This window comes from Lissotriton helveticus, chromosome 5_1, assembly GCF_964261635.1.
Source record: "Lissotriton helveticus chromosome 5_1, aLisHel1.1, whole genome shotgun sequence".
Taxonomy (NCBI): domain Eukaryota; kingdom Metazoa; phylum Chordata; class Amphibia; order Caudata; family Salamandridae; genus Lissotriton; species Lissotriton helveticus.
The window spans coordinates 300,933,164-300,957,519 of record NC_136065.1 but is presented as its reverse complement, the minus strand read 5'-3'; the positions used below and the strand labels follow the sequence as shown (position 1 = coordinate 300,957,519).

Below are 24,356 nucleotides of genomic sequence, written 5' to 3'. Positions count from 1 at the left end.
CCTGTGACGATATATCTCATCAGTCTACGATACATTGCATCTTATTTTGCAAATTTTATACTTCTATCAGGAGAAAGTATCTAATTGTCTTAAGAGCTGGGGAATGAGACAATGCAGACCGGCCCTATTAAGATTACAAATGTTAGAGGACGAGATAACAATGTATTCTGTCTCAATGTTTTTAAAAGCTATGATGAGATTTAGATTGACAATTAATTGAATGCGGTTTTCTTTTCTCTTTTAAACACTTCAAACAACTGTATTTCGGTATCATGCCTATTTTTAAATTGAGGTAAATTATGTTCATATCTGAAAATGTAATGATTCGTGTAAATTGTATTTTTAATTTCTTGTGCTTTTATGGATTCTTAACTTGAAACCGAATAAAGCTATGTTTGTTTGATTGAATGGAATCATACCTCAACACCGTTTACGGTGTTGAGGTATGATTCCAACATGTTTGATACCAAACACGACAGGGTTCGATACAGCCAGTTTAGAGAGAGCCATCGCATAATGAGGCATGGGCACTCTATATATCGTTATGGCTGATGCACTTACAACCTGGGAGAATGGACTCCATGGATTGTAGGGGTGTCCTTCTCATGCACGGGCACCCTCACACTTATAACCGAGCACCCCGCATTCAGGATTGAAAGGCCTGCCTCAGGATTGACTTATAGGTTTTAAGTGCAGTGATCTCGGATATAAGGAAACCTATATCTGACGTAAGTGGTGGTAGCACCAACTTACACAGGCTGTAATGGCAGGCCTGGAGTCACAATTTGAGTGGTCTCCCATGGGTGGCATAATACATGCTTCAGCCCCTGGGGGACCCCTGCGGTACCTATGCCCTGGTTACCATAGTACCATATATTAGGGACTTGTAAGGGTACATCAGTAGCTAATGTGGGGTGTACCCAAGTACTCGCCATGTTCACTTTAGGGAAGAAGCACAGAGACTGTGGTCCTGATTTAGCTGGATCCTAGTCAGGCTAGTCAGTAAAACATAACGACAACAGCAAAATGTGGGCGGCCATTAACAGATTGGCAGTCTGAGGACAGTGGCATACTTTATTTTTGAAAGAATTTCGATTGTTCTCCTTTTTCTCCTGCACAGAGTTGCCCACTGTAAGTGCCGAATTACATTTTGGGTTTTGGCAGTGCTGTTGCATCTGCTTGTGTTACAATGAGCTTGCATATATCCCATATATTTTGTTCGATTTTTGTCTTTTCTTTGACGGGGGCAAGCATTTGGTTCTATGCTTTGCGGGTGCTTGTTGTAAAAAGAAGAGGTTATGTTTATATTGTGAATTTTCCATTTTAAAGTGCATGCTCTGGAAAATGCAAGCCTTGGTGCTGGAAATATTTTCAGGAATTTATTCTAAGGGTTATTTTGGCAAAAGTCTTCTGAGCATATTCATTTTCCTATTTTCTTAGTTGTGTAAAGCTTGTCTGTTACTTTGCATGTGTGTTTTGTGGTATAATCCGTTTAATCTGAAACCGATGTTGTGTTCTTGATGGGTATGTGATGCGCATCATCAAAATGTACCTTACTAAATGGAAAATGAATTGTGCACTCTTTGCAGTTATAAAACATTTTTATGTGATGCCTAAGGGTGGATCCTAATAAATCTGAGGAGATGCCATGGGGTTGGCTGGTAAGTAGGTCACATGGCTTTCTACTAGGGATGCTAAGGCATGACTGAGCCTTTGGTGAGTGGTTCCTTTTGACCGGGGTTCCAGTAGAAGGAATAATCGACCGGTCATTTGTTTGGCAGTTGGATCCAGGCTGTAAAAGTTGCATGACCATGTAAGTTTGAGGGATGCTGTGGTATGATTTGAGAATTTTCCAAGACTTACTGACTTTCCATCTACAGGGCGCTACAGGGTAGTGAAAGGCATTATCTCTCCAGTTGGAGACAGCTACAAGAAGCAAGGTCTAATTGATGCCGGTCATCGACTGGCCATGCTACAGCTCGCTACTGCTGACACAGATTGGGTGCAAGTGGATCCGTGGGAGTCTTCCCAGAATGAGTGGCTGGAGACTGTGCGAGTGCTCAGGTAAGCACACAGCAAGTATGCATTGAGAATTCTAATCTTTGGCTTTTGTACAGTTAAGTTTGTTTAGTTTTTTGCTAACCATGCCTTTAAAGCACACAGTCACAGGGCTATAACCTCTCAAACTATCAAAGTTGTCAAAGCCTTCAAACGGGAGTATATTTATCCAACTCAACCTTTCCATTAAATGCATTGGCCGCCTCGCTAGAGGAGCATTTAGTAAGGAAGTACAAACATCAATAAAATGAGGTTAGTCTTAAATTAGACTCTTTTTCTCGAACACTTGGAATAGAAGTTGAAGTTGCTATGCCAGGTCCTTGTGATGTCCATTCAACTCATGCCTCTGCTTTGATTAGTAACGGGCAGTAGCGGCAGCTCTGTGTTTGTTAGAAGGTTAGAGCTGCGTAGAGGAGCATTCAGGACCTGAACCCACGAGCAGGAGAGGAAAAGAGGATGGAGAGAGGAGACCGAGCTGGAGAAATGATTGGAGGAGACGGGAAGAGAAAAACACAGGAACTGGAGGATGGCAGAGTGATCAGAAAGGATGGACTTAAAGTAAAGAGGTTGAGATAAGAGTGAAATGAAATAATAGAATAAAAGGATAAGAAAGGAAAGGAATGAGGATCATGTAACAAAAAGAAACATGAGAAGCAGGACAGGAGGTGGGGTGGATACTTTTATAGAAAGGTGACATGAGGAGCAAGAAAGAACTAGATAAGCCTTAGCATAAAAAATGTAATAAATTGGCACGTTGCTTCTCGCTCAGTGGATTGGTCAAGGTCTGACCAATCACTCAGTGTATATCCCCACTTCAGCTTCTAAATAAGGTTTTCTGGACACAAGGGCATTGTGAGGAGGCGCTTCTGTGGATGGAAATGGTGGTCAATGAGAGCCGCTGGCATTTGAGAATAGACTGAAGAGCTGGTACTTGTGGCAGTGTGAGCAGCTGGCAGAGTGAGAAGTTGGCACTAATAGGCAGAATAACGAGTTGTTAATAGTTGGAAGCATTACTGATTGTTTTATCCTGAGCTTAGTGTGTTTTTTTTATTATTGTCAAATTAATTTCGGTTGCTCCATATTATAAACATCACATGAAATTTAAGTTAGTTTAACTAAATAAAAAAAAGGTGCTCACAGATAGATATTCTAATAAGTATTTTGTAATGCACATAAATAGGAGATTTTGTCCAATATGCATTTCTTCAGTCTTTCAACTAATTTCTGTAAACTCACTAAAATACCTTGGGTCTGTGTAATATGATTATATTAATGTCATTAAACTCTGTTCCTTTGTGGATTTTAACATGCCTTTATTCGGAATATTGGTTGGACTGGTGAAGAGGCAAGGGAACTCCTGAGAGGCCAACACAGATTTTGTAGAGGATACCAACTGCACAATCTTTATTGATTTGCAAATGATGATGGTAGTCTTGGTAAAGGAATGTTCTATTACAGAAACTAATTATGTAAAAAGATATCAATAGGAAGCATGCCGACTTATAGGGATTCAAATGCAAAAAGAACAAATGATGGACGGAATGCTCAACAATGTCAAACACTCACCCCCAATACAGAGATCTGGGCCTAAATACATCGTTTTTTTTTTCTCACCACGCCACCCCTTTTTGGACCCAGCCATATGCAAATCAGTTTTGACTCTGCTCCCCATGGAAACAGTCCGGCCCGATCTGCCAGGCCAGGTCCCTTTGGACTGGAAACAAGGATCCTAGTGCTGGTTTTAGGGTATTACTCCTCATCATCCAGAGTCTTTCCCTCCCAACTTCAATGACGGAAGCTACACTGATCACTCTCCCTAAGCCGGCTAGGGATCCCACGTCTCCGTGCGCCTACCACTCCTTGGCGCTACTGAACGTGGACTACAACATTTTAGCGGGCATATTAGCAGGTAGATTGGCGCCAGTTATTCCACAATTGGTTCATAAAGACCAAAAAGGGGTTGGTGCTCATTCCGGGTGATGCGCTGTGCCGCAGTAGATTGGCCTAACGCAGGTTGTCGTGTTAGAACTGGAGAAGGCGTTCAATACAGTCGAGTGGCCGTATCTGTTTGCCGTGCTCCCTCGCTTTGGATTCAGGCCATACATATTAAGCCTCATTGGGTTGTTATATGGTGCTCCAAACTGTTCGGGTGCATCTGTGGACTCGGTTCTCCGCATCAATATTAATAGAAAGGTGTACACGACAGGGGCGCCCCCTCTCCCTATTAATTTTTGCAATGGCATTGCGAAATTTGGCGCCGGAGTGGGGAATACACCTCGGGGATGGCCTGTACGCAGTCTCACTTTATACGGATGATATCCTACTCTATGTCAAAGATCTTCGGGCAGTCCCACGGGTGATAATGGACACACTGCGGTTATTTGCTCTAATATCCGGGTTGGGTGTGCAGTGGGGTAAATCTTGTCTTTTTCCCTTCACCCCCGAATGGAAAATCCGCTGTTGGAAGTGGACGGTGGTCCACTAGCAACCGGTGGCATTTCAATACTTAGGTATACGCATCTATCATAACTGGGATCTTCTGGATGGCAACATCTCCAGGGCAGTTACAGGGCTAAAATCTCAAATCGAATTTTGAAAGACGCTTAAACTGTCAGTAATAGGCAGGGTAGAATTGATTAAGATGAAAATGTTGCCTCGTCTTCTCAATTATTTTCCCACCCTCCTGCTTTACTTACCTGTTTCTTTCTTTTGTTCCCTTGAAGGGATCATCAGGGCTTTTATCTGGAATAATACACGGTGCAGGGTAGCATTAAAGAATTTGTACTTGGCACAGGGTGGGCTGGCCTTGCCCAATTTAGAGCATTATTTTTTGGCGTCCCAGATACAGTGGAATGCGAAATGGGTGGAGGAGCTTCACTTGACTGACGGGGCTGAAAGAAAGCCCCCGTATTTCCAGGATAGGATCCTCTTCCTTTTTCACCCTGTGAACAGATCCCCTGAGCCGCTGCCACCTTTGGTCTGGATTGCGCAGAAATGCTTTCGCAGGGCGCTGCGTCTCACCAAGCACGTTACTCGGTACGGACCCGTTCTGTCCCTACAGGGTATGCCAACGGCGAGGGGACGAGTTCGGCCAACAGACCTCCCTCATTAGCTGGGGGCTGGAATATCTACATTGGGAGATGAAATGTAGGATTTCTAAAGCGCAACATAACCCGAAGGTATCTAGGCACTGAAAACACTAGAAAACAGTTATTTCCAGAGTAATGTTACTGGTAAAGCTAGGTCTGTATGGGGAAGGTGCTTTACAGCCATTCCTCTCATTAACGGTAGGGGAAGGAGTCCCTCTGGGTCAGTTCTTGACACATGCCGCTTGGACGGCCATGATGTGCCGCTGGTGGGGTGAACACCTCTTAATGTTATGTTAATATGTATTTATTAAGCGCTCGTACGCCAGAGGGCTTCATGGCGCTATAGAAGAGAACACAACACAACAGTTAAAAGTGGTAATAATAACTCAGCAATAAGCCTGTGAGAACAACCAGGTTTTAAGGGAGTGTCTGAAGCTGAGGAGGTTACCACTCAGTTTCAATTGAAGGGGAAGGGAATTCCAGAAGGTGGCTGCTAGGTGGTCAAAACAGCAACCACCTAGGCGCTTCCTTTTATCTTTCACTCGCTGAAAACTCCTGAGGCAAAGCAGCCGGGAGCAACCTTTTTTTAATATTTTTGTGACTTTTAAAATTGTATATTGTGTTCTTAAAACCCCTTTGCTCAATCCTCTTGGCATTACCTTAGTTAGCGCTGGGAAGCAGATTGCTTGCTGTCTCTGCCCTGATCTCGCGTCTTGCAGCCATTTCCTGGTCGAGGGACACGCCCACCTCGGTTGGCCACGCCCCCCCTCCCAGGACCCTATAAGTACGCGCTGACCGCTAGCGCTTCATCTTGCACTCGCTGAAAACTCCTGAGGCAAAGCAGCCGGGAGCAACCTTTTTTAATATTTTTGTGACTTTTAAAATTGTATATTGTGTTCTTAAAACCCCTTTGCACAATCCTCTTGGCATTACCTTAGTTAGCGCTGGGAAGCAGATTGCTTGCTGTCTCTGCCCTGATCTCGCGTCTTGCCGCCATTTCCTGGTCGAGGGACACGCCCACCTCGGTTGGCCACGCCCCCCCTCCCACGTACATAGTTTTTCACTATAAAACATGAGTTCTTGCCGGAAGCGCAGCGGACGAGCGCAGCGGGCGCGACGATTGCGTGCCGAAGGCGCGCTTAAGGCAAGCTCGTCTGCGCTCGTCCGCGCCTCGGACGTGCCCGGAGCATCCCTCCCTGCCCTGGCCCCTCCGCTAGCTGCCGCCCCTCTTCCGCACCTAACTCGTGAGTCTCTTCTCTGTCTCCGAGACTTTGCATACGAGGGTCATCTTTCATTTTCCGATACTGCCTACCCTCTGCATGAGTTCACTAGCAAGGGCCTACTAACATGTGGCCTACTCAATGTTAGGTCACTGCCTAAGCACGCCAATGAAATTCAATTGCTCATTGGCACTCATCACCTTGACGCACTATTTCTTACCGAGACATGGACTCATGTTGACTGTAACATTGACCTCGATTTGGCGTGCCCTCAAGATTTTAAAATACTGCATCTTCCCAGGCCAAAGGGCCGTGGTGGGGGAGTGGGCGTTATCTACCGAGCCTCCTGGTCGATTGGCATTTTAGACATGGACCCAGTTGCCGGGACGGAACTCCTTGGCCTTTCTATAAACTGTCACCATGGTGCTACCGTCACGGCCATTATCTGTTACCGCCCCCCGGGAGCCTTCAATGCCCCACAGCAACAATCGCTACTTACCACCTTCACCAATATGGCCACTTCCCACAACAAGCTGATCATTCTAGGAGATTTTAATCTCTGGCCCAATGGTTGCCTGGACAGTGCATTACACAACCTAGTACTTTCCTGTGATGGCGCAGGACTTTCACAATTGGTTAACAAACCCACCCACACAGCTGGGCACCAATTGGATTTAATCTTTGCCTCCCCTCAGTTAGTACACTTGAGCGACATCCTGCCCATGTGCTGGACCGACCACGCACTTATTAAATTTCACATTACTTGTGGCAGAGCTAGAAGGCCTCCACGCAGCACCACCTCCGATTTTCTGTACAGAGATTGGAAAGCCCTGGACAAACTAAGATCGGCGGGCTCTGTATTTAATGTGGAATACAGTTTTTCCCCCACTAACTCGGTGGAGGATAATTTTACGGCCTTCTGTTCAATAATTTCCTCTACCACGGATTCCCTCGCACCGCAGAAGAAATGCAAAGCAAGGAGCAGAGCTCCAGCCCCCTGGTTTAACGACTCTCTGAAAACCCTCAAACTAGCCTGCAGACAATCCGAGAGGAAATGGAGGCAAGGCTACTCCGACACTAATAAAGCACTCTGGAAAAACCATCTCCAGGCATATAAAACTGCTATTGCTCAAAGTAAAGCCAACTACTTCTGTGCCACTATCAGCAACGCCACTAACAGCTCAAAAAGCATTTTTCAGATTCTCAAAAACCTCACCCACCCTGAATGTGCCTTAAAAACTACTCTACCCACACAAGCACTCTGTGACAATCTTGCGTTATTTTTCAAAAATAAAATTGAAACCATTATTCACAACCTGAATTCCTCCCCTCCATCATGCGGTTCCAACAGTCAGGGGCCTGTACCATTGACTCGGTTTCGGTGCACTTAGGTCATCCCCCTATGGAAAAGCTGCGGGAGTTCCCCCCCATCCCAGAAACTGAATTTGAAAGACTGGCGCTCGGGATCACCTCGGGCTCCCCTCTTGACCCGCTGCCTCCAAAAATTTGGAAAAGTTTTGGTACCGACCTCTTTGACACCCTGCGTAGGATCTGCAATCAATCCTTGCATTGCGGATTTGTGCCAACCCCTTGGAAGCAGGCTCTAATCACCCCGCTATTGAAAAAACCTTCCTTGAACCCCGAATGTTTGTCTAACTATCGGCCCATCTCCCTCTTGCCATTCCCGGCAAAGATTGCCGAACGTTGGGTAAGCGCCTGTCTTTCCGCTCATTTGGAGCAAAATCAGATCCTGGATGACTTCCAATTTGGCTTTCGCCCAGCCCATGGGACCGAAACAGCTGTCCTGACAGCCATGGAGGACCTTCGTGTGCGGGCAGACAGGGGCCAGGCAGTAGCCTTGATCCTGCTGGACCTGTCTGCCGCTTTTGATACGGTTAACCATGGGATCCTGTTGAAGAGACTCTGTGAGGCTGGGGTGGACGGCACAGCCCTGTTATGGTTCCATTCTTACCTATGGGACAGGAGGCAGGCCGTGTCTCTCCCCCCTTTTCAATCCACCTTTGCCTCTGTCTCCCACGGGGTCCCCCAGGGTTCATCCATCAGCCCCATCCTTTTTAACGTGTACCTTAAACCCCTGATCACGTTAATAAAGGCTTACAGATTAAAAACGATCAACTATGCGGACGACACCCAGCTCATCCTCTCTTGGGAAGGAGAAGACTCTACCCCCCTTGCAGCATTTCATGACTGCCTAAGGGAGACGGCTGGGTGGTTACATTAAAATTCCCTGCAATTCAATTCCTCTAAAACTGAGGTTTTGTATTGTGCGGGAAGCCGAATATCTCGCCAGTTCCCCAGCGATTTTTGGCCTCCGGAAACACCAGATAAACCTCTGCCAGTCACGTCGGTCCGCAACCTAGGGGCCACGTTGAACAATAGGTTGAGCACAGAAACCCAGGTCGCAAAAACTGTGGGAACCTGCTCGGCTCTTCTGCGCTCCCTGCGCAAAATTATGCCACTCCTCCCTGCACAAGCACGGGAGCTGATAGTCAGGTGTACTATTCTTAGTCGCCTGGACTATTGTAACGCGCTTTTACTTGAGTCCCCAGCTGTTCTACTGGATCGTCTCCAAAGAGTTCAGTCGGCCGCAGCCAAGCTAGTTCTTGGCTGGACCAGGAGGTCCTCAGCCACTGCGGCCTTAGCCGAGTTACACTGGCTCCCACTTAAACAACGAGTGGCTTTCAAGACTCTCTGCCTCGTCTTTAAAGCGCTGCACGGAGCTGGGCCCAAACCTCTGCAGGCCATGTTTACCTGGTACACCCCTGCCAGAACCCTACGCTCAGCCTCTGCCTGTTTGGTAATTGTACCTAGATATAACAAAGTCAGGACGTGGGGCAGATCCTTCAGAGTCGCAGCGGCTAAATTGTGGAACAGTCTGCCTCCTGAAATCCGCCAAATCTCACAACTCCTCCCCTTTAGGAAACGCATCAAAACCTGGTTATTCCCTTAAATCCTAAATTCACTTGCTTCTCGCCTTCAGTCTCCTCAGTTTAAGAGTTTTCACCAGCGCCAGGAAACCTGCAAGCTGTCAGCCGCGCTTTACAAATGTTTTAAATAAATAAATAAATAAGATGGGACAATCAAAGATTTTTGAGCAGAACGAAGATTTCGCGATGGATTATATCTGAAGAACAGATCTTTTATAAATTTAGGGCCAGAGTCATGTAAGGATTTAAATAGAATACACCCTGTTTTGAATGCAACTCGCTGCGCAACAGGCAGCCAATGTAAGTGTTTCAGCCCAGGTCTAATGGATTGCCTTTTTGGAAGTCCCAGAATCAATCTGGCAGCCTGATTCTGGACCAGCTGAAGACGTTTCAACTCTCCAATTTGGAGCCCCAAATAGAGACTATTGGAGAAATCCAGTCGAGACAGGACCAAGGCAATTATGACCTGGATGAGGGCAGCCTGTGAAAGAAAGCAAGCAATTTTTCTTATTTTTTTTAACTGGAAGAAACTAGAAGACACTACCGCGCCTACCTGTCTTTTCAAAGAGATCCTCACTAATTAGTACTCCCAGACTTTTAACTGAGGGCGATCTAGAAGGTGGAGCCCCCATGCTAGATGGCCAAAAGCATGGGCTCCAACTTAATACGCTCTGCCCAGGCAAGACCAATTCATTAATACAATATGTGCATGTGATGGGCACAGGGTGACTTTTTGTGAAATGGTTCGCTGAGTCAATTCGTGAACACACCATGGTGGACTTAACTCCGTTCCGTACCAAATGAGAAGCGGACCAGGAGAGACCATACTCAGACCAGGACTGGTCTACGGCTTTGGAAAGCCCTAGACTGGTCCCTAGAAACTATCGCTTCAGACGTATTCAATTTTATGTAGTCCACAGCGCATACCTATCCTCAGACCAGATTAATAAGTATTTAAATAGATTGGATGCGTGCTATTCTCGTTGTGCACTAGCAAATGCGGATTTGTTACATATGCTCTGGTATTGCCCTGCATTGCAAACATACTGGGATGGGGTGATCCGTGCGTTTGGTACCAGTACAGATAGGGAGTTACCATGGAAATGGGAGGTATGCATAACAGGGATTTTTTCAAGAAGCAAAGAACATAAAGCCTCTTCTAGGTTTCTGGATCTAGACCTAGTTGTAGCCAAACAGCTTATTACTCGCCGGTGGAAGGCAAAGGAACCCCCGCCGCTGAATGCATGGTTTCACTCCATGTTGAATTGGGTCAAAGCTGAGGTGGTATCGTTATCCAGGGAAGATAGGTTGGGTCTTCGTAAGTTTCCTATTTTCTGAGGCATGGAATGCAATGCTGTGTGCACTGCAGGGGTTGTTAAATCCGGTAGACCATCTGACACACCTACCGCTATCTCGCATTGATCTTCATCTGTATTGCATTATGACTTGCCTCGTGACCTGAACACTATGGAGTGCCTCCTATACCTCAGAATGTTGTTTATTGATATTGTGTTTACACTATGCCAATGCACGACAGTAAATTCTGCACCGATTCATGATAACGTCCCCCTGATCTTTCTCACTCAAGTGGGGATCCTGCTTTCCTTCCTTGCCCCTCTTCTTTTGGTTATGATCTTAGGGTTTTTTGTTATTTAAAAGATTGTTTGATTGGTGGCTAATTGACCTGACATGGTGGAGTGAAGTACAAGCAACCAATTTATGCATGTGTAATATGATCATACTGCATTGCAACCAAGATAAGCTATCATGTAAAAAATAGTTTATTTGTAGGTGAAACATGGGGTAGGATATCTACTGTTACCAAATTTGAATTGGTGGTAGATGGGTTGTCCTGCCATGGCAATGTTATGTTGGACATTCTATCTTGTGTACTATCTACTGGGACTATATATGGCAATATTTATTTTGTTAACTGTATCGTTCAATGTGAAAATGTAATAAACGGATCAAAAAAAAAAATTACTCCTCATCATCCTTGCTAGCTGGGCTCTTCCCAGCTAGCAAAGAATCTGGGGATTAAGATCGACAATGGCCTGACGTTGAGATCACAGATCCTGGGTCTAACGGGAACATGCTTTGGCCTCCTCAGGATGCTCCGGAAGTTTCTCCCCTTGCTCTCAGAAGATCATAGGAAGACTACGGTGCAGGCCTTAATTGGTTCAAGACTGGACTACTCCAATGTCCTGTATCTCGGCCTGCCGGAGTACCTCCTGCAGCGGCTGCAGGTGGTCCAGAACTCGGCTGCGCGGGCCATTTTTGGCCTCTACAGGCGAGCTAGAACCTCTGGCCTTCTGCAGTCGCTTCACTGGCTGCCTATCCGGAAGCGGATAGTTTTTAAGGCCTTGACCTTGGCCCACAAGGCTCTCCACGCTTCTGGAGCAAAATGTCTCCAAAGGAGGCTAGCTTTCTACCATCCTGCCCGATCTCTGAGATCTGAGTCACTGTTTCTTGCCGTGGTCCCTCGAGTAAAAAGGGCCCGCATTGGAGGCCGGTCTTTTAGGCTGTTGGCACCACAGCTTTGGAACACCTTGCCCGTGGCGCTACGTGGCTCTTCTAATCTGTTGACTTTTAGGAAGGGCCTTAAAACCTGGCTTTTTGCTCTTTAGTGCGCTCTTCTTTTCTGTTGTTGGGGCCTCTTATCTTTTGTGTTGTGTTATCTGTTACAGGTTTACAATAAAAGCGCCAGGACGCTCCATGGAGTAGCCGTGCGCTATAAAAGATTTACATAACATAACTCCAGTGGCACGTAGAGCACAGGACCCACATTTGGGCATGCCCGCCCCACTCAGGGTGACAAATGCAAAAAGAACAATTGATGGACAGAATGTTGAACAATGTCACGCATTCACCACAGTACAGAGTTCTGGGCCTAAATCAATAGGTTTTTTTTGCTCACCTTGCCATTCCAGTTTAGACCAGGCCATATGCAAATTCGTCTTGACCCTGTTCCCCATGGGAACAGTCTGCCCCAACTTCCAGGCCAGGTCCTTCCTGGACTGGAAACAAGCGTTCTGATACTGGTTTTGGGGTATCACCCCTCATCAGCCAGGCTAGCTTGACTGGTGGCAAGGCGAGCAAGACATATAAAAGTGGTGCAATAATTGAAGAAAGGTATTTTTTTGTCATCTTTTCTCATATAGTTGTATAAAAAACATTTCGAAGTATTACACACCTTATATCACAGGTCAAGCAGGGAGGACTTTTGGTACGCAGACAGTACGGGGGCAGTGGGATGAGTGTAATATCAGAAATGAATCACTTGGTTTACGATCTGTTGAAGTGTTGATGTACTTACTACTCTTGCATTTAATTTGTGTTGTGTTTGAAAACAAAAATAATGTTAAAATATATATTTCGAAGGATATTTGAAGTGCCTATCTTCTCCAGTCCTTTAAGATGTCATCATCATTCCATGGTTGGACACTTGGTGTCACTGGAAAGTGTTTATTACTATGCTACCGTCTGTACCTCAGCCAGTGCCATGTTTGATGGGACACTGGGCGGTGTTACCTCTCTACACGATGTCAGTTTGATCAATGCTGAACATCAGCTAATGCTATACAACCGTAGGCCAGTAAGTGTCACTGTTGCACCAGTTTTTCTCTAGCTTGGTTGAAACTCCTGGATTCAGGAGATAGCGCAGAAAAACATTTAGCACTTTTTATGCGCCCTAATTATTCCCAGTGTCACGGCCTGTTGTAACCAAAACGTTCAATCTGAATGCGCAAGTAATTATTTCTCTACAAGGGTTCACTTGATAAATAAACCTTGAGTTATATTGCTATATTTGAGTGTTTTTTTTCCTAATTACAGACACCACCATCAGAAACTGGCAGTGGAACAAAGTTTGAAATCCCCACCAGACGGCGGCGTTTCCGTAAAGAAGGGGCGGAAAAGGCAACTGGAAAACCACGAGGACGTGCCGGATAGGATTTGCTCTGACAGAAAAGGTGACAACAGTGCAATGGCCTTCATACTTTTTAATGCCGCTCTCGCTCTTCCCTTGTGTACACGAAAAAGAAAAACGTTTAGGTCCCTCAGAATGACAAACCTATTATTCTATAAAGTACATAATGAGCGGTTCAAACATAGCGGTCGGGTTCAGTTGTTCATTTCAAAGAAACCGTCAATTACATAATTGCCAACATGCCCGTGGCAACCTAGAATCAATATAAGTGGTCACAGTGTATCAGAAACGGCGTGAGGGCATTTAGGGTTACTTGGATCCCTCCTTCCGCTCGCCATTCTACTTTTACAGCCTGGACACGATAGTGCTATTTATGTTTCTTTAGAGGGTAAATTATGTGCAAAATAGTAGCCTTTTCTGTACAGAGACCCCTGGAGGGTCAGGATTAGAGTCTAAAAGAGGGAGCCAAGAGAGAATCCTGCGCCAAGTGAATTATTACAGAATGAGCTGTGAATCTCAATGTATCCGCCTACACTGAAGGGGTTGGGGATGAAAACATCTGCTCTTCCAACGCATGTTCACTGCTAGTCATAAGTATTGATTCATCACGCCTATACAAAGGATCACAGTAATTTGTTTCTGCCAGCTTATATTGGCTGTATTTTTATTATAATTTTTTTTTTTAATATGCCAATTTAAATGTTAAAAAGTCACAAGTAATGAGACATCTCGGTGAGGTAACTCCAAACGATTTGTATTGCTATACACACGACCACATTGTTATTCCTAACAGTTGCTTTGGTTTGTTGTTGTTTTAAAAATGGAAAATCAAAAACCACTGATGTCTGAAACACTTATACATGTGCTGCACCTCTTCATCACAGCAGCTAAATTACTAACTATAATATCGGATACTCTACTAGAAACTTTGTAATGCTGCAATATGTGTAACAAACTGTCATAGCGGCCAGCCCGTTGGGTTGTAGGCGTTCCGCTGTGTAACTTAATGGTGCAATAAAGGTGTTTGGAAAAGAAAAAAAAAAGTCACAAGTTAGGACGAAGTTGTTGGGATCTTGGGCAGATGGATTCCGAAAATCTCTGGCTCAGTTCCCACATGAAGGTCGGGGAATAACGGCAAGGGCACACAGTGGGAAGCAATTTCTTTAATGAGAGTGAACAACCTTGAGAAGTGCAAGAAAGTCCCGTCTTGATGTCCTTCCGATTCCACTAAACGCACAAAACAGGAGGTAGCGTGCCTTCTCCCGTTTCGTCGCTTCTTTCACGATACCACCACAGTGTAATACATCATGGTGACCCCATCTCCCATAGGTGCCAATGCATCTGTTAATGTGCGCCCATCATCTTACCAGGGGCAAGATCTAGAAGAGTGTTTCGGGGTCACAGTGGTCTGTGGTGAATCGGGTCCAGGAAGGCCATGCCTCCTTTCCGGAGAACTGGTGTGTCAGCAGTGCTCACTATGAAATCTGTTGAGCGTGCAAGCATGAATCAGAGTCTGGGCTAGGTAGCACATGATATACTGCATGATAGCAAAATTACAGATACTTTAAAGCTACATTGACCTAATAGCCAGTTCCCTGATCTGACGCATCCAGTGATGCTTCTTCACTGCTGTCTGCACTGGATTGGAATCCAGCTGGCGTCATGTCCCCCTAAAGAGACCGAAGGGAAGGGAATCCATCAGATCAAAGAATTCTTCCTCTCAATAAGCCTGAGCTCTCCCCAGAATCGCTGTGAAACCGATGAATCTGAAGATCTCCGATTGAACAGTCTGTTCGAAGGGGATTCTTTAATCTTTGACTCTGTGGTTTCAGAGCCAGCGCTTAGAGCATGGACCATAAGGTCTTGTTCATTGAAGAGTGTCTGGGAATTTGAAAGTAAACTTGGAGAGTTGAGTTGGGAGGAGTTAGTTGAAGAAGTTGACTAAATTGCATAACTGAGTTGAAAACTGTAAAGAGAAGCTACAGCAGCACAGGAAACTTAAACACTGTGCAGTTTCCACCGTACTGCACTGGGAACAAGAGGTTAAGTTAACTGACAGCCAGCCTGCGTAAAGAAGATGATGATCTTAGGAGTACCGCCAGTCCTTAAGTTGTGTGACACCAAAGCGCTGCGGATAGGTGTTAAATCTGGAGTATTAGATTGTGTTGAAGGTACGCAAAGTGCTGCATCTGCCTACGTGTGTCCAATAAAGGAACAGTAATAGTTGGGACAAGGCTTATTGAATGCCCCCATGGAACACAAAGCTGATAAATAGACAGCTTCGTAAAAGAGAGGTTTGCTATTTAGAGAGTGCAAAATATCTATGTCCGACAGAAGAAAAAAGAAAAACTCCAGGACATAAAGAATGAATGAACTGCTGGAACTAGAACGGTATGCATCCGCTGATGGCAAAAAGTTTATGTATTTACTCATCCATAGGCTGTCCAGGAATCTTTGGACCGCAAGAAGAAGTCCGAGCAAGACGAAGGATCAGGGTTGGCACAATTGAAAGTTTGTAGGCAGATGTTGTTTTGCCAGGTGAAAGTTTTAGGCTTTTCCCCCTGGGGCAGGGTAAACTGTGATACCACTGGAGTGTTTTGATGTTCCTGTCTTCCCCTCTCCATTCTCCCTCGGTACCAGCTTTGGTGGGATCCCCTGAGTCTTTTAATGAAAGGAGTGAAAATGTATGAGATTCTACTACAGGTCATAAGAGCATGAGTGGGAATCTACTTTGTAGTGAGTTTTTTCTTCTTCTTCAGAACAGTCATTGCTTGGCCTGACTGATGGCACAACAGTGTAAAACTGAGGAAGCAGGAAGCAGGGTGGCACAAGAGATCTCAAGACATAATGAATCTGGGAGTGGCTAATAGCCCCAAATCTGCAGATCACTGCAGCACATCTTCCAGGTATAGAAAATGTGGAACCAGATTCCCTCAGCAAATTTTTCAAAAACAAACCGGTCGTAAATGAGGATTTACTCTATAATATCTTCTGAAAATTGGACTTTTCCTGAAGTAAACTTGTTAGTAATTTCAGCAGACCGCTCTAGATAATACCAACAAGGAAGAAGGGAACTACTCTTGTGGTCAACTTGTCAAGGAAATTTCCTCACACTTTTCTACTGATTCCTCTGATTTTCTTGGTCCTCCTGGTGAGTTAAAAATATACCAACAGGAGGCGCTAGGGGGCGCACAGCGGAATGGCTGCCTGACACGCAGCTCCGCCGGGCGATCACTCGCAATGTGCTCCATTGCCGCTAAAAACCCACCATCCCTCGCAACGAGACTACCAAAATGAATGGGAAGGTAGGGAGCGCAAACGGACCCGAATTGCTGCGGTGTCCGCTCCCGCAGTGAAGGAATATTCCGTTTTACATCGCGGAGGAGCGGGACTGCCTGACAAGATGGCCGCCAGCAACAGACATCGCCTGTGACTACAGCGCGGGGATCGCGTCTGACTGCCAGAATAGCCCGTAATTCACAGCCGGAGGTGAGCGAGTACTGCCCAACTCAGCGGTGTTGCTCTAAGTTGCCGCTGTCACTGAAAGCGCCGGCAGTGTAGAGCTTATTCCCGGCCAGATGCCTGACAAGATGGCGGCGCCCCTTGAAGAAATGGCGGGCTCTTTGTAATGAAGCTAGCGGGCTACGGGTGTGCTCCGTGCGCTGCCGGACCTGCGACGTTCAGTGGAGGACTAACGGGCGCCCCAGCATGTGGTTGTTGAGTCTGGAAATGACATCGCGCTAGCACCCTGCTCCCACACGCACACACAGCTTGGAAGTAGATTCCCTCTGCGTTGGGCGCTGGCAGGTGATTTGAGGGGCTGGTGGCGAGGCGGAGCACCCCACTAATCGGACCAGCGCTACTCGGTCGACATTGGGCTGCTCCTGTCCTGCTGTTGACCACACGCAATACACCATATTCACGTCCTGGCGCAGAATCGACGGGTGGTGCCCAGAACAGACGCGGAGCGGTCCCCATTTGCAGCAGCGGGCTCTCACTATCAGGGAACCACGGCGACAACGGTCAGAGTCACGAGGGCGTCTGGACCCGCACGGAAGAAAGTACAGTCACCGGCCACTATCATGGGGAAGCCGGACAAGCAGCAGCAGAAACTTACTTTCGACAACAGGAGAGCGTCGAAACCTGCAGATGATTTGGCAGAACCCGGGGGATCTTCAGAATCGCCGCCAACCACTAACATGGAGAAGATTCTTTTGGCAATCCAATCAAATCTTCAGGATATCAATGGTAAATTGGACAATTTGACGTGCAGGATGGATGGCATGGCGGCTCGACAAGAAAAACATGGTGAACGACTGGATGAGGCTGAAACAAGAATATCGGCTGTAGAGGATGAGGCACGAACGTCCACCACGAAATGCACCGGAATGGAACGGATTCTACAGGTGATAAGAGCGAAGGAGGAGGATTTGGAAGCGCGCTCCAGGCGAAACAACGTGCGAATCGCGGGCCTGCCGGAATCGACCAACACAGGCCGTATGGAACACTACGTAGAGGGGCTGTGCAAGGATATCTTTGGGACGGAAGCCCTGTCACAGATCTTCATTGTGGAAAGAGCCCACAGATCGCTAGGCCCCAAACCACCACCCGGGGCTACACCCAGGCCAATTGTGGCGCGCATCCTCAATTATCGAGACAGGGACACGATCCTCCGGCTTGCAAGGGAGAAGGGCAGAATCACCCACCAAGGCAACACTCTGGAGTTCTACCCCGACCACACAGTTGCTGTTCAACAAGCACGTAAAGAATACGCGACAGTAAAGGCGAAGCTGAGAGAGTTGAATATCGTATACTCTATGTTATACCCTGCCCGCCTTCGAGTTGTATGGAAGGAACGGGCGGTTATACTGGCAACGCCCAAAGCGGCCCTTGACTTTGTCAAAACAGCACAGCGTGAGGCGAGGTCGGCATCCCAAAGCGATCAGAATAGAGACTCGGATTGATACGGCGTGATGACTGCATCGAAATACGGCGACGAGTGCATCTAATCGGATGGCCGCTGAGTACTCCTACTGGACTGCGAGAAGCGACTGGTTACAAACCCATCAGAGGTGAGGGGTATGCGTTGCCATTTGCCACTGGACATCGGTCAGGAGGGGGGGGGGGCGGGGTTGTCGAGGTCTGGACTACACCCCTACACTGAACAATAACTGCTACCCGTGGCTGGGCCTTGTTACCACGCTTCGCCTCTGGATAGTTGGCACATCTTGGGTGGTGATAAACCTTATAACGTTAAGTAACATCTCACCTTACAGGGCATGGACAAATGGAAATGCAATGCGTCTGTACGTTGCTGATTATCGTACTCTATATAGTCGGACAGTGGAGATGTGTGGGGGACGTATCACTGTAGCATTCCTAGGTCACATCCCATCCATGGGTACATACTCATCGCCAAGAATGGCTTTATCTCCTGTATGACTGCTTCACTGCCTGCGACTGAAGGAGGGATGCGGTAGGGTCGGAGGGTCAAGGGTTAATGGACACACACACTGCGACTATCCCGATTCATAATAGTATCGCCCGCACCTGTACACCGGGTGAAAGTTGTGCCTCTGGCGGTCCTCCATGAGGGTAATACCCGACATGAGTTTTGCTTTGAGCACCAAGTTGTTGTTTAATTGGTTGAAGGGAATGTGCTCTGAAGGGATATGGCTTCGGCAGGTTGGGTATGCTGGAGTGGGTGGGTTGCGGGATGGGGGGGTTTTTGACTGTTTGGAAAGACCGATAGTATCACAAATGTACATGCTATTTGGGTATACACTGAAAGATGTGATGAATGTAACCTACGATGACTTTGATGAATGGGGTCGAGCTCCGGGGGGGTTCTTGGAGAATACAAGTATGAGTGGTATTATATCATTTGAGAGACACAGGTTCTAGTAACACAGGCAGACACGGTTTAAACGTTCTTACTTGGAATGTACGGGGTCTCTCGCGCCCTCAGAAAATTAGACAGGTATTCGCCAGCCTCACTAGATGGAATATAGATATTGCTTTTCTGCAAGAGTCACATCTAGCGCCGAACACTCACGCCACATTGGGGTCGAGATGGGCGGGTTCCTCCTATAGAGCCTCATACTCATCTTATTCAAGGGGGGTGATAATATTGCTCAAGAAAGGGATCGCCTTTGAGGAGAAGCACGTACTACAGGACCCCACTGGTAGGTATGTGCTGGTGACGGGTACACTGAGGGGCCAACACATAACTCTCCTTAATGTATACGGACCAAATATAGATGCACCGGAGTTCTACCGTGAAGTTTGGGGCCACTTACAGACACATGCGAGCACGCACATACTATGCGGGGGAGACTGGAATGTGACACTGCAGGACGGTCTAGACCGCTCTTCACAATCTGTAGAACACCACAAACAGTCGAGACAGATGGTGGGTCACATGATAGAGGACTTGGCGCTAGCAGATATCTGGAGATTGCACCACACGAACGACCCAGGCGCTACACACATCACAACATCACACAATAGCTGGTCCAGACTAGACTATTGGTTGGGGTCTAACGACGTTGCTCTGTGGGCGAGAAAGGTGCAGGTACTTCCGCGCACGTTATCAGATCATAACCCGGTACTGCTGCAGCTGGAGATCCCTCATTACACACCCCCCCCCTTTCAATGGCGTTTCAACTCCCAGGCCCTCACAGACCCTATATATACTACTGCAGTGACTACGGCAATCAAAGACTATTTTGCTGATAATGCACAGACTACTGATGACCCATGTCTACTATGGGAGGCCTTTAAGGCTACTTTGAGAGGCGTCTGCATTAGCACCACCATAGGTATACTTAAAGACATCAGAGGCCAAATTCGCCGCTGTGAAACCCAAATGAGGGATTTGGAACTGCGGTACGAACAAACACGGGACGTATTAATATTACCCAAATTGCGCGAACTACACTCCGAACATGCTGACTTCCTGACGTCGGAACTGAATTACCTAGATCGCAAACACACGGCCAGGGCTTTTGGCGAAGGGGGTAGACCAGGTAGGGTGCTCGCGCGTAAAATCTGTGAGGGGCGAGGGCAATCGGCTATACTCCGTATCAAATCCGGGGATGGCGTGCTCCGTACGCAACCCACAGATATAGTGCAGTGCTTTGTGGATTCCTACAGTGCGCTATACCAATCACAACCCGTGGCTACGGAAGATGAAACATGCGCGTATTTACATGATGTGGCAATTGGCTGGCTGTCGGATGCCCACAGGGAATATCTGGCTCAGCCAATCACAGTAGAGGAAGTCACTGAGGTAATCGCCTCGCTCCCCAACAGTAAGGCACCGGGCCCCGACGGGTACACATCCGAATTCTATAAAAAATTTATTGACATCCTTGCCCCACACTTAGTAGCTATGTATGGTGCTTCCTTTGATAACGGATCGCTTCCTCCAACACTGCGGGAGGCGATGATAATAGCACTTCTCAAACCTTCCAAGGATCCTGAGAACTGCGACTCCTACAGACCCCTATCCCTCATAAACGTGGACTCGAAAATTCTAGCGAAATTGCTAGCCGTTAGATTAACCCCTCTGATGACACGTCTAGTGCTGCCGGACCAAGCGGGATTCGTTCCAACTAGATCCACCTCACACAATACCAGATCCCTGTTTGCACTAGCGCATTACCTGAAGCCCTCGGTTAGGGCGGCGGCTGTACTACTCGACGCTGCAAAAGCGTTCGATTCCATTGAATGGAGTTATATGTTGTTTGTCCTCAACAGGATGGGTTTCCCTAAAAGATTTGTCCAGTGGATCACCTTACTGTACACTGCACCGAGTGCGAGGGTCCGCGTCAATGGCTATGTATCAGCCCCTTTCGATATTGGGCGAGGTACGAGGCAGGGCTGCCCCCTGTCACCTCTACTCTTCGCTTTGGCGCTAGAACCACTAGCGTGCATAGTGCGTCAAAATTACAAGGAATCAGCATTGCAATTTGTTTCCAGGCCGCTACATATATCGCTCTACGCAGACGATATGCTGCTGTACGTACGGGATCCGAGGGTGCATCTAAACCCGCTGCTTCGGGAGTATATCCGATTTGGGGGACACTCGGGATTAACTATTAATTGGTCCAAATCCTCGCTCATCCCTCTCACTGACGCCACTGTTTCTTTTGAAGTGGACTACCCACTAGAATGGCAACAAGACCCGATCCGCTACCTAGGAGTAATGTTTCACAGGGACCCTGAAGAAGTACTGCGCGCGAATTATGGTGTGGCCCTCTCCAAACTTGAAGAAAAGGTCCATAGATGGATTCACTTACCATTATCTATTGCTGATCGCATAGCGATCGTAAAAATGAACATACTGCCTAAGCTATTGTACCTTTTTAACAACATACCTATTACGCCTCCACCAGAGATCTTCCGTCGCATAAAATCCCTGGTTCTAACCCTGATATGGGCAGGTAAACAAGCTCGGATTGATCTACAGACACTAACGCTCCCGATTGCACAGGGCGGATTCGGGGTGCCTGATTTTCTACTATACTACCTCTGTGCTCAGGCACAGTACGCAGCCTATTGGTTCCACGAGGTCCCCTTTATCACACACGTGGCAATTGAGGAGGGAGATGCTCATCCTGTCCCCCTATCTGAGATATTGTCGCATAAGCGACCGCCGCTTCACACGAAAGACATCAACACGGTAGACACAACAATCAAAGCCTGGCACAAACTGGGGCAATTGGCTCACAAAACCCCATTATATGCTCCGGACATGCCCCTACGGAACCATCAAGCTTTGTCGGTCACTAACGAAAAAGTGGGGATATCTCTACTGCACAAAGTTGGGATCAACAAAATGTCTGATGTGTTTCAAGAAGGCAAATTTTTGAGCATTTCCGACTTGGCTTACATTCAAAATCAGACTCCCATGTTTAGATTCACATACTACAGACTGATGAGGGCATTACGGGAACACTACCCTTCATTCCCAGCGGAACCTGACGCCCTAACACCTTTGCAAATGCTGATCACTACGGCAGACCTCTCTCACCTGGTGTCCCGACTGTACACTGCTGCACAAACCGAAATAGCAGGACACACACATAAGGCTAAGGCACGATGGGATGTGCTTTTGGATAATCCATTGTCAGACACAGAATGGTGTAGCGCATGCGCACTAACACAGATACTGACACCAAATGGGAATCTGCGAATTATTCATTTCAAGTTCCTGCACCAGGCTTACTACACTCCTGTGAAAATGCATAAATTTGGGCTACGAGAGGGAGACAGATGTAAGCGCTGTAATGGAGAGGGTGCGGATTTTGTACATCTGGCATGGCAGTGTGCGAAAGTGGCTGATTACTGGACGGAGGTTACTGCCGCACTCACGATCATGTTGGGGGATGAGGTGAAATGCACTCCGCAGATCTGCCTACTAGGGATTATACCGCAATTCAGGGCGCTGAAAAAGAAGTTTTGTGCCGTCGCCTTGTTATTAGCCAAAAGACAGGTGGCGCAATGTTGGCACAGCCGCAAGGTACCAACCACGAAAGTATGGCTGCATGATATGTCCACATGTCGAGACAGACTCCAAACATACGAAGAGGACTTACCAGAGAACTCGAAACCCAAGGACATGTGGGGATTCTTGACAGACTATCTGAATTCATTGCAGGACACCGGGGAAGACTAGCGGATACACTGAGGGTGCTGGAGTGAGTGCTGTCTGGAATGAGAGTTGGAGACGACCGTGGGCTACACTAGGGACACCGAGACACGATCTCACTCACTGTATAGGGTGTGCATGTGGATACAGTTAGGTCTTAAGTTGGGGAATGTTGTTCCTTTACTGTTTATAACATGTAAAATGTAAGACTCAGACTGACAGCGTGCTATGAGGCCTACGACGAACATACGTGTAAAAAACACTGTACATATACGTTTTGAACAAATAATATGGAATGGCGGGCCGGCCTCCGGGTTGTAGGCTCATGCTGTGTCACTTGCTATTTGTGAATAAAGGTCTTACAAAAAAAAAAAAAAAAAAAAAAAAAATATACCAACATAATACTTATCACTCCTGACTGGTACTACCAGTGGTGGTTGTCTGATTTCCTGCATGTGCCCTTAGTAAATTTCGTGGCTGGATCTTACACTCAAACATACTCGTTAGGCTTTTTATTTCTTCCATTAAGGGCATCCGAATCGCCATAAGGTTGCACTAACATTCTGAAAGAGGTCATGTGTCCATCAACCACAGCATCTTTTTTCTTCAAGTCAAAGATTTTGCGTCTGGTGTATGCAAATAATTATAACCCTACAAAGTGGCAGGAGGGAGCAGTTTTCCCATAAATGCTCAGCATGGCATGATCGTGGTCATTTTCACCAATTAAGGTAAATCTTATTGCCATTAAGGGGTACAGAAAGTGTCCCCCGCACTTCTGTCTTCAAGGTTCTGATGACTAAGGATTTTCTACAAGCAATCCAGATTGTGTTTAGGAAGCCTTCGCCTCATTGGGAACTAAATGTGGCCCATTGAAATCATAGGGGTACTTCCTTTTAAACCCACTGACAAAGCTTCTCCTCAGTACTACATCAAGATTCATTACATCGCAGAGAGTATATTAGGAGTTATTAAATCACAGATAAGTTTTGCATCATTTATATCAAAGTCAGTACTTCACAGTTGTGTACACATAAGTATTCTAAAATAATTAAATGTACTTCGTTTTTGCAAAATATATATGTGAGATATCTAGTTACACCAAGGGAATTAGAGGGCAAAGGCTGGGTATGTTTAAAATATACAATACATTAAAAATAATATACATTAGAAATATACGTATTTTATTCATATTTCAGCAAAACTGTATTGGAAAATTAAAGTTTAGATAGTAAAATAAACAAATAAAAGTAATCAGAGAAGCAGCATTTTATATAGCAGATGTGGGTGTATATATGTGTTTCTCTGTGCTTAATAAATCTTTTGCACCTGATCCTGTGGTCCGTCTCCTCTCTCGCTGGTGTTGCTGCATTGCTTGCCGGAGGTGCTGCGGAGCTATTCTGTGTATATATATATATATATATAATATATATATATATATATATATATATATATTACAAC

General features: G+C 46.4%; 2 protein-coding genes across 9 annotated transcripts in view; one reads left to right on the top strand and one right to left on the bottom strand.

Annotated features, from left to right (window-relative positions):
- NMNAT1 (nicotinamide nucleotide adenylyltransferase 1) overlaps window positions 1-24,356 on the top strand; it is a 229,078-nt gene that overhangs the window by 189,653 nt on the left and 15,069 nt on the right. For 6 of the 8 annotated variants that reach the window (XM_078642274.1, XM_078642273.1, XM_078642277.1 and 3 more), the window contains 2 exons: window positions 1,881-2,064; window positions 13,150-13,286. In XM_078642274.1, the coding sequence (XP_078498400.1) occupies window positions 1,881-2,064; window positions 13,150-13,286 (321 nt within the window). The remainder of the gene's footprint in view (window positions 1-1,880; window positions 2,065-13,149; window positions 13,287-24,356) is intronic. The other 2 variants (XM_078642279.1, XM_078642278.1) reach the window with 1 other exon arrangement.
- The window catches only part of LOC144754468 (uncharacterized), a 129,173-nt gene that overhangs the window by 97,375 nt on the left and 7,442 nt on the right, over window positions 1-24,356 (bottom strand). The window lies entirely within an intron of this gene.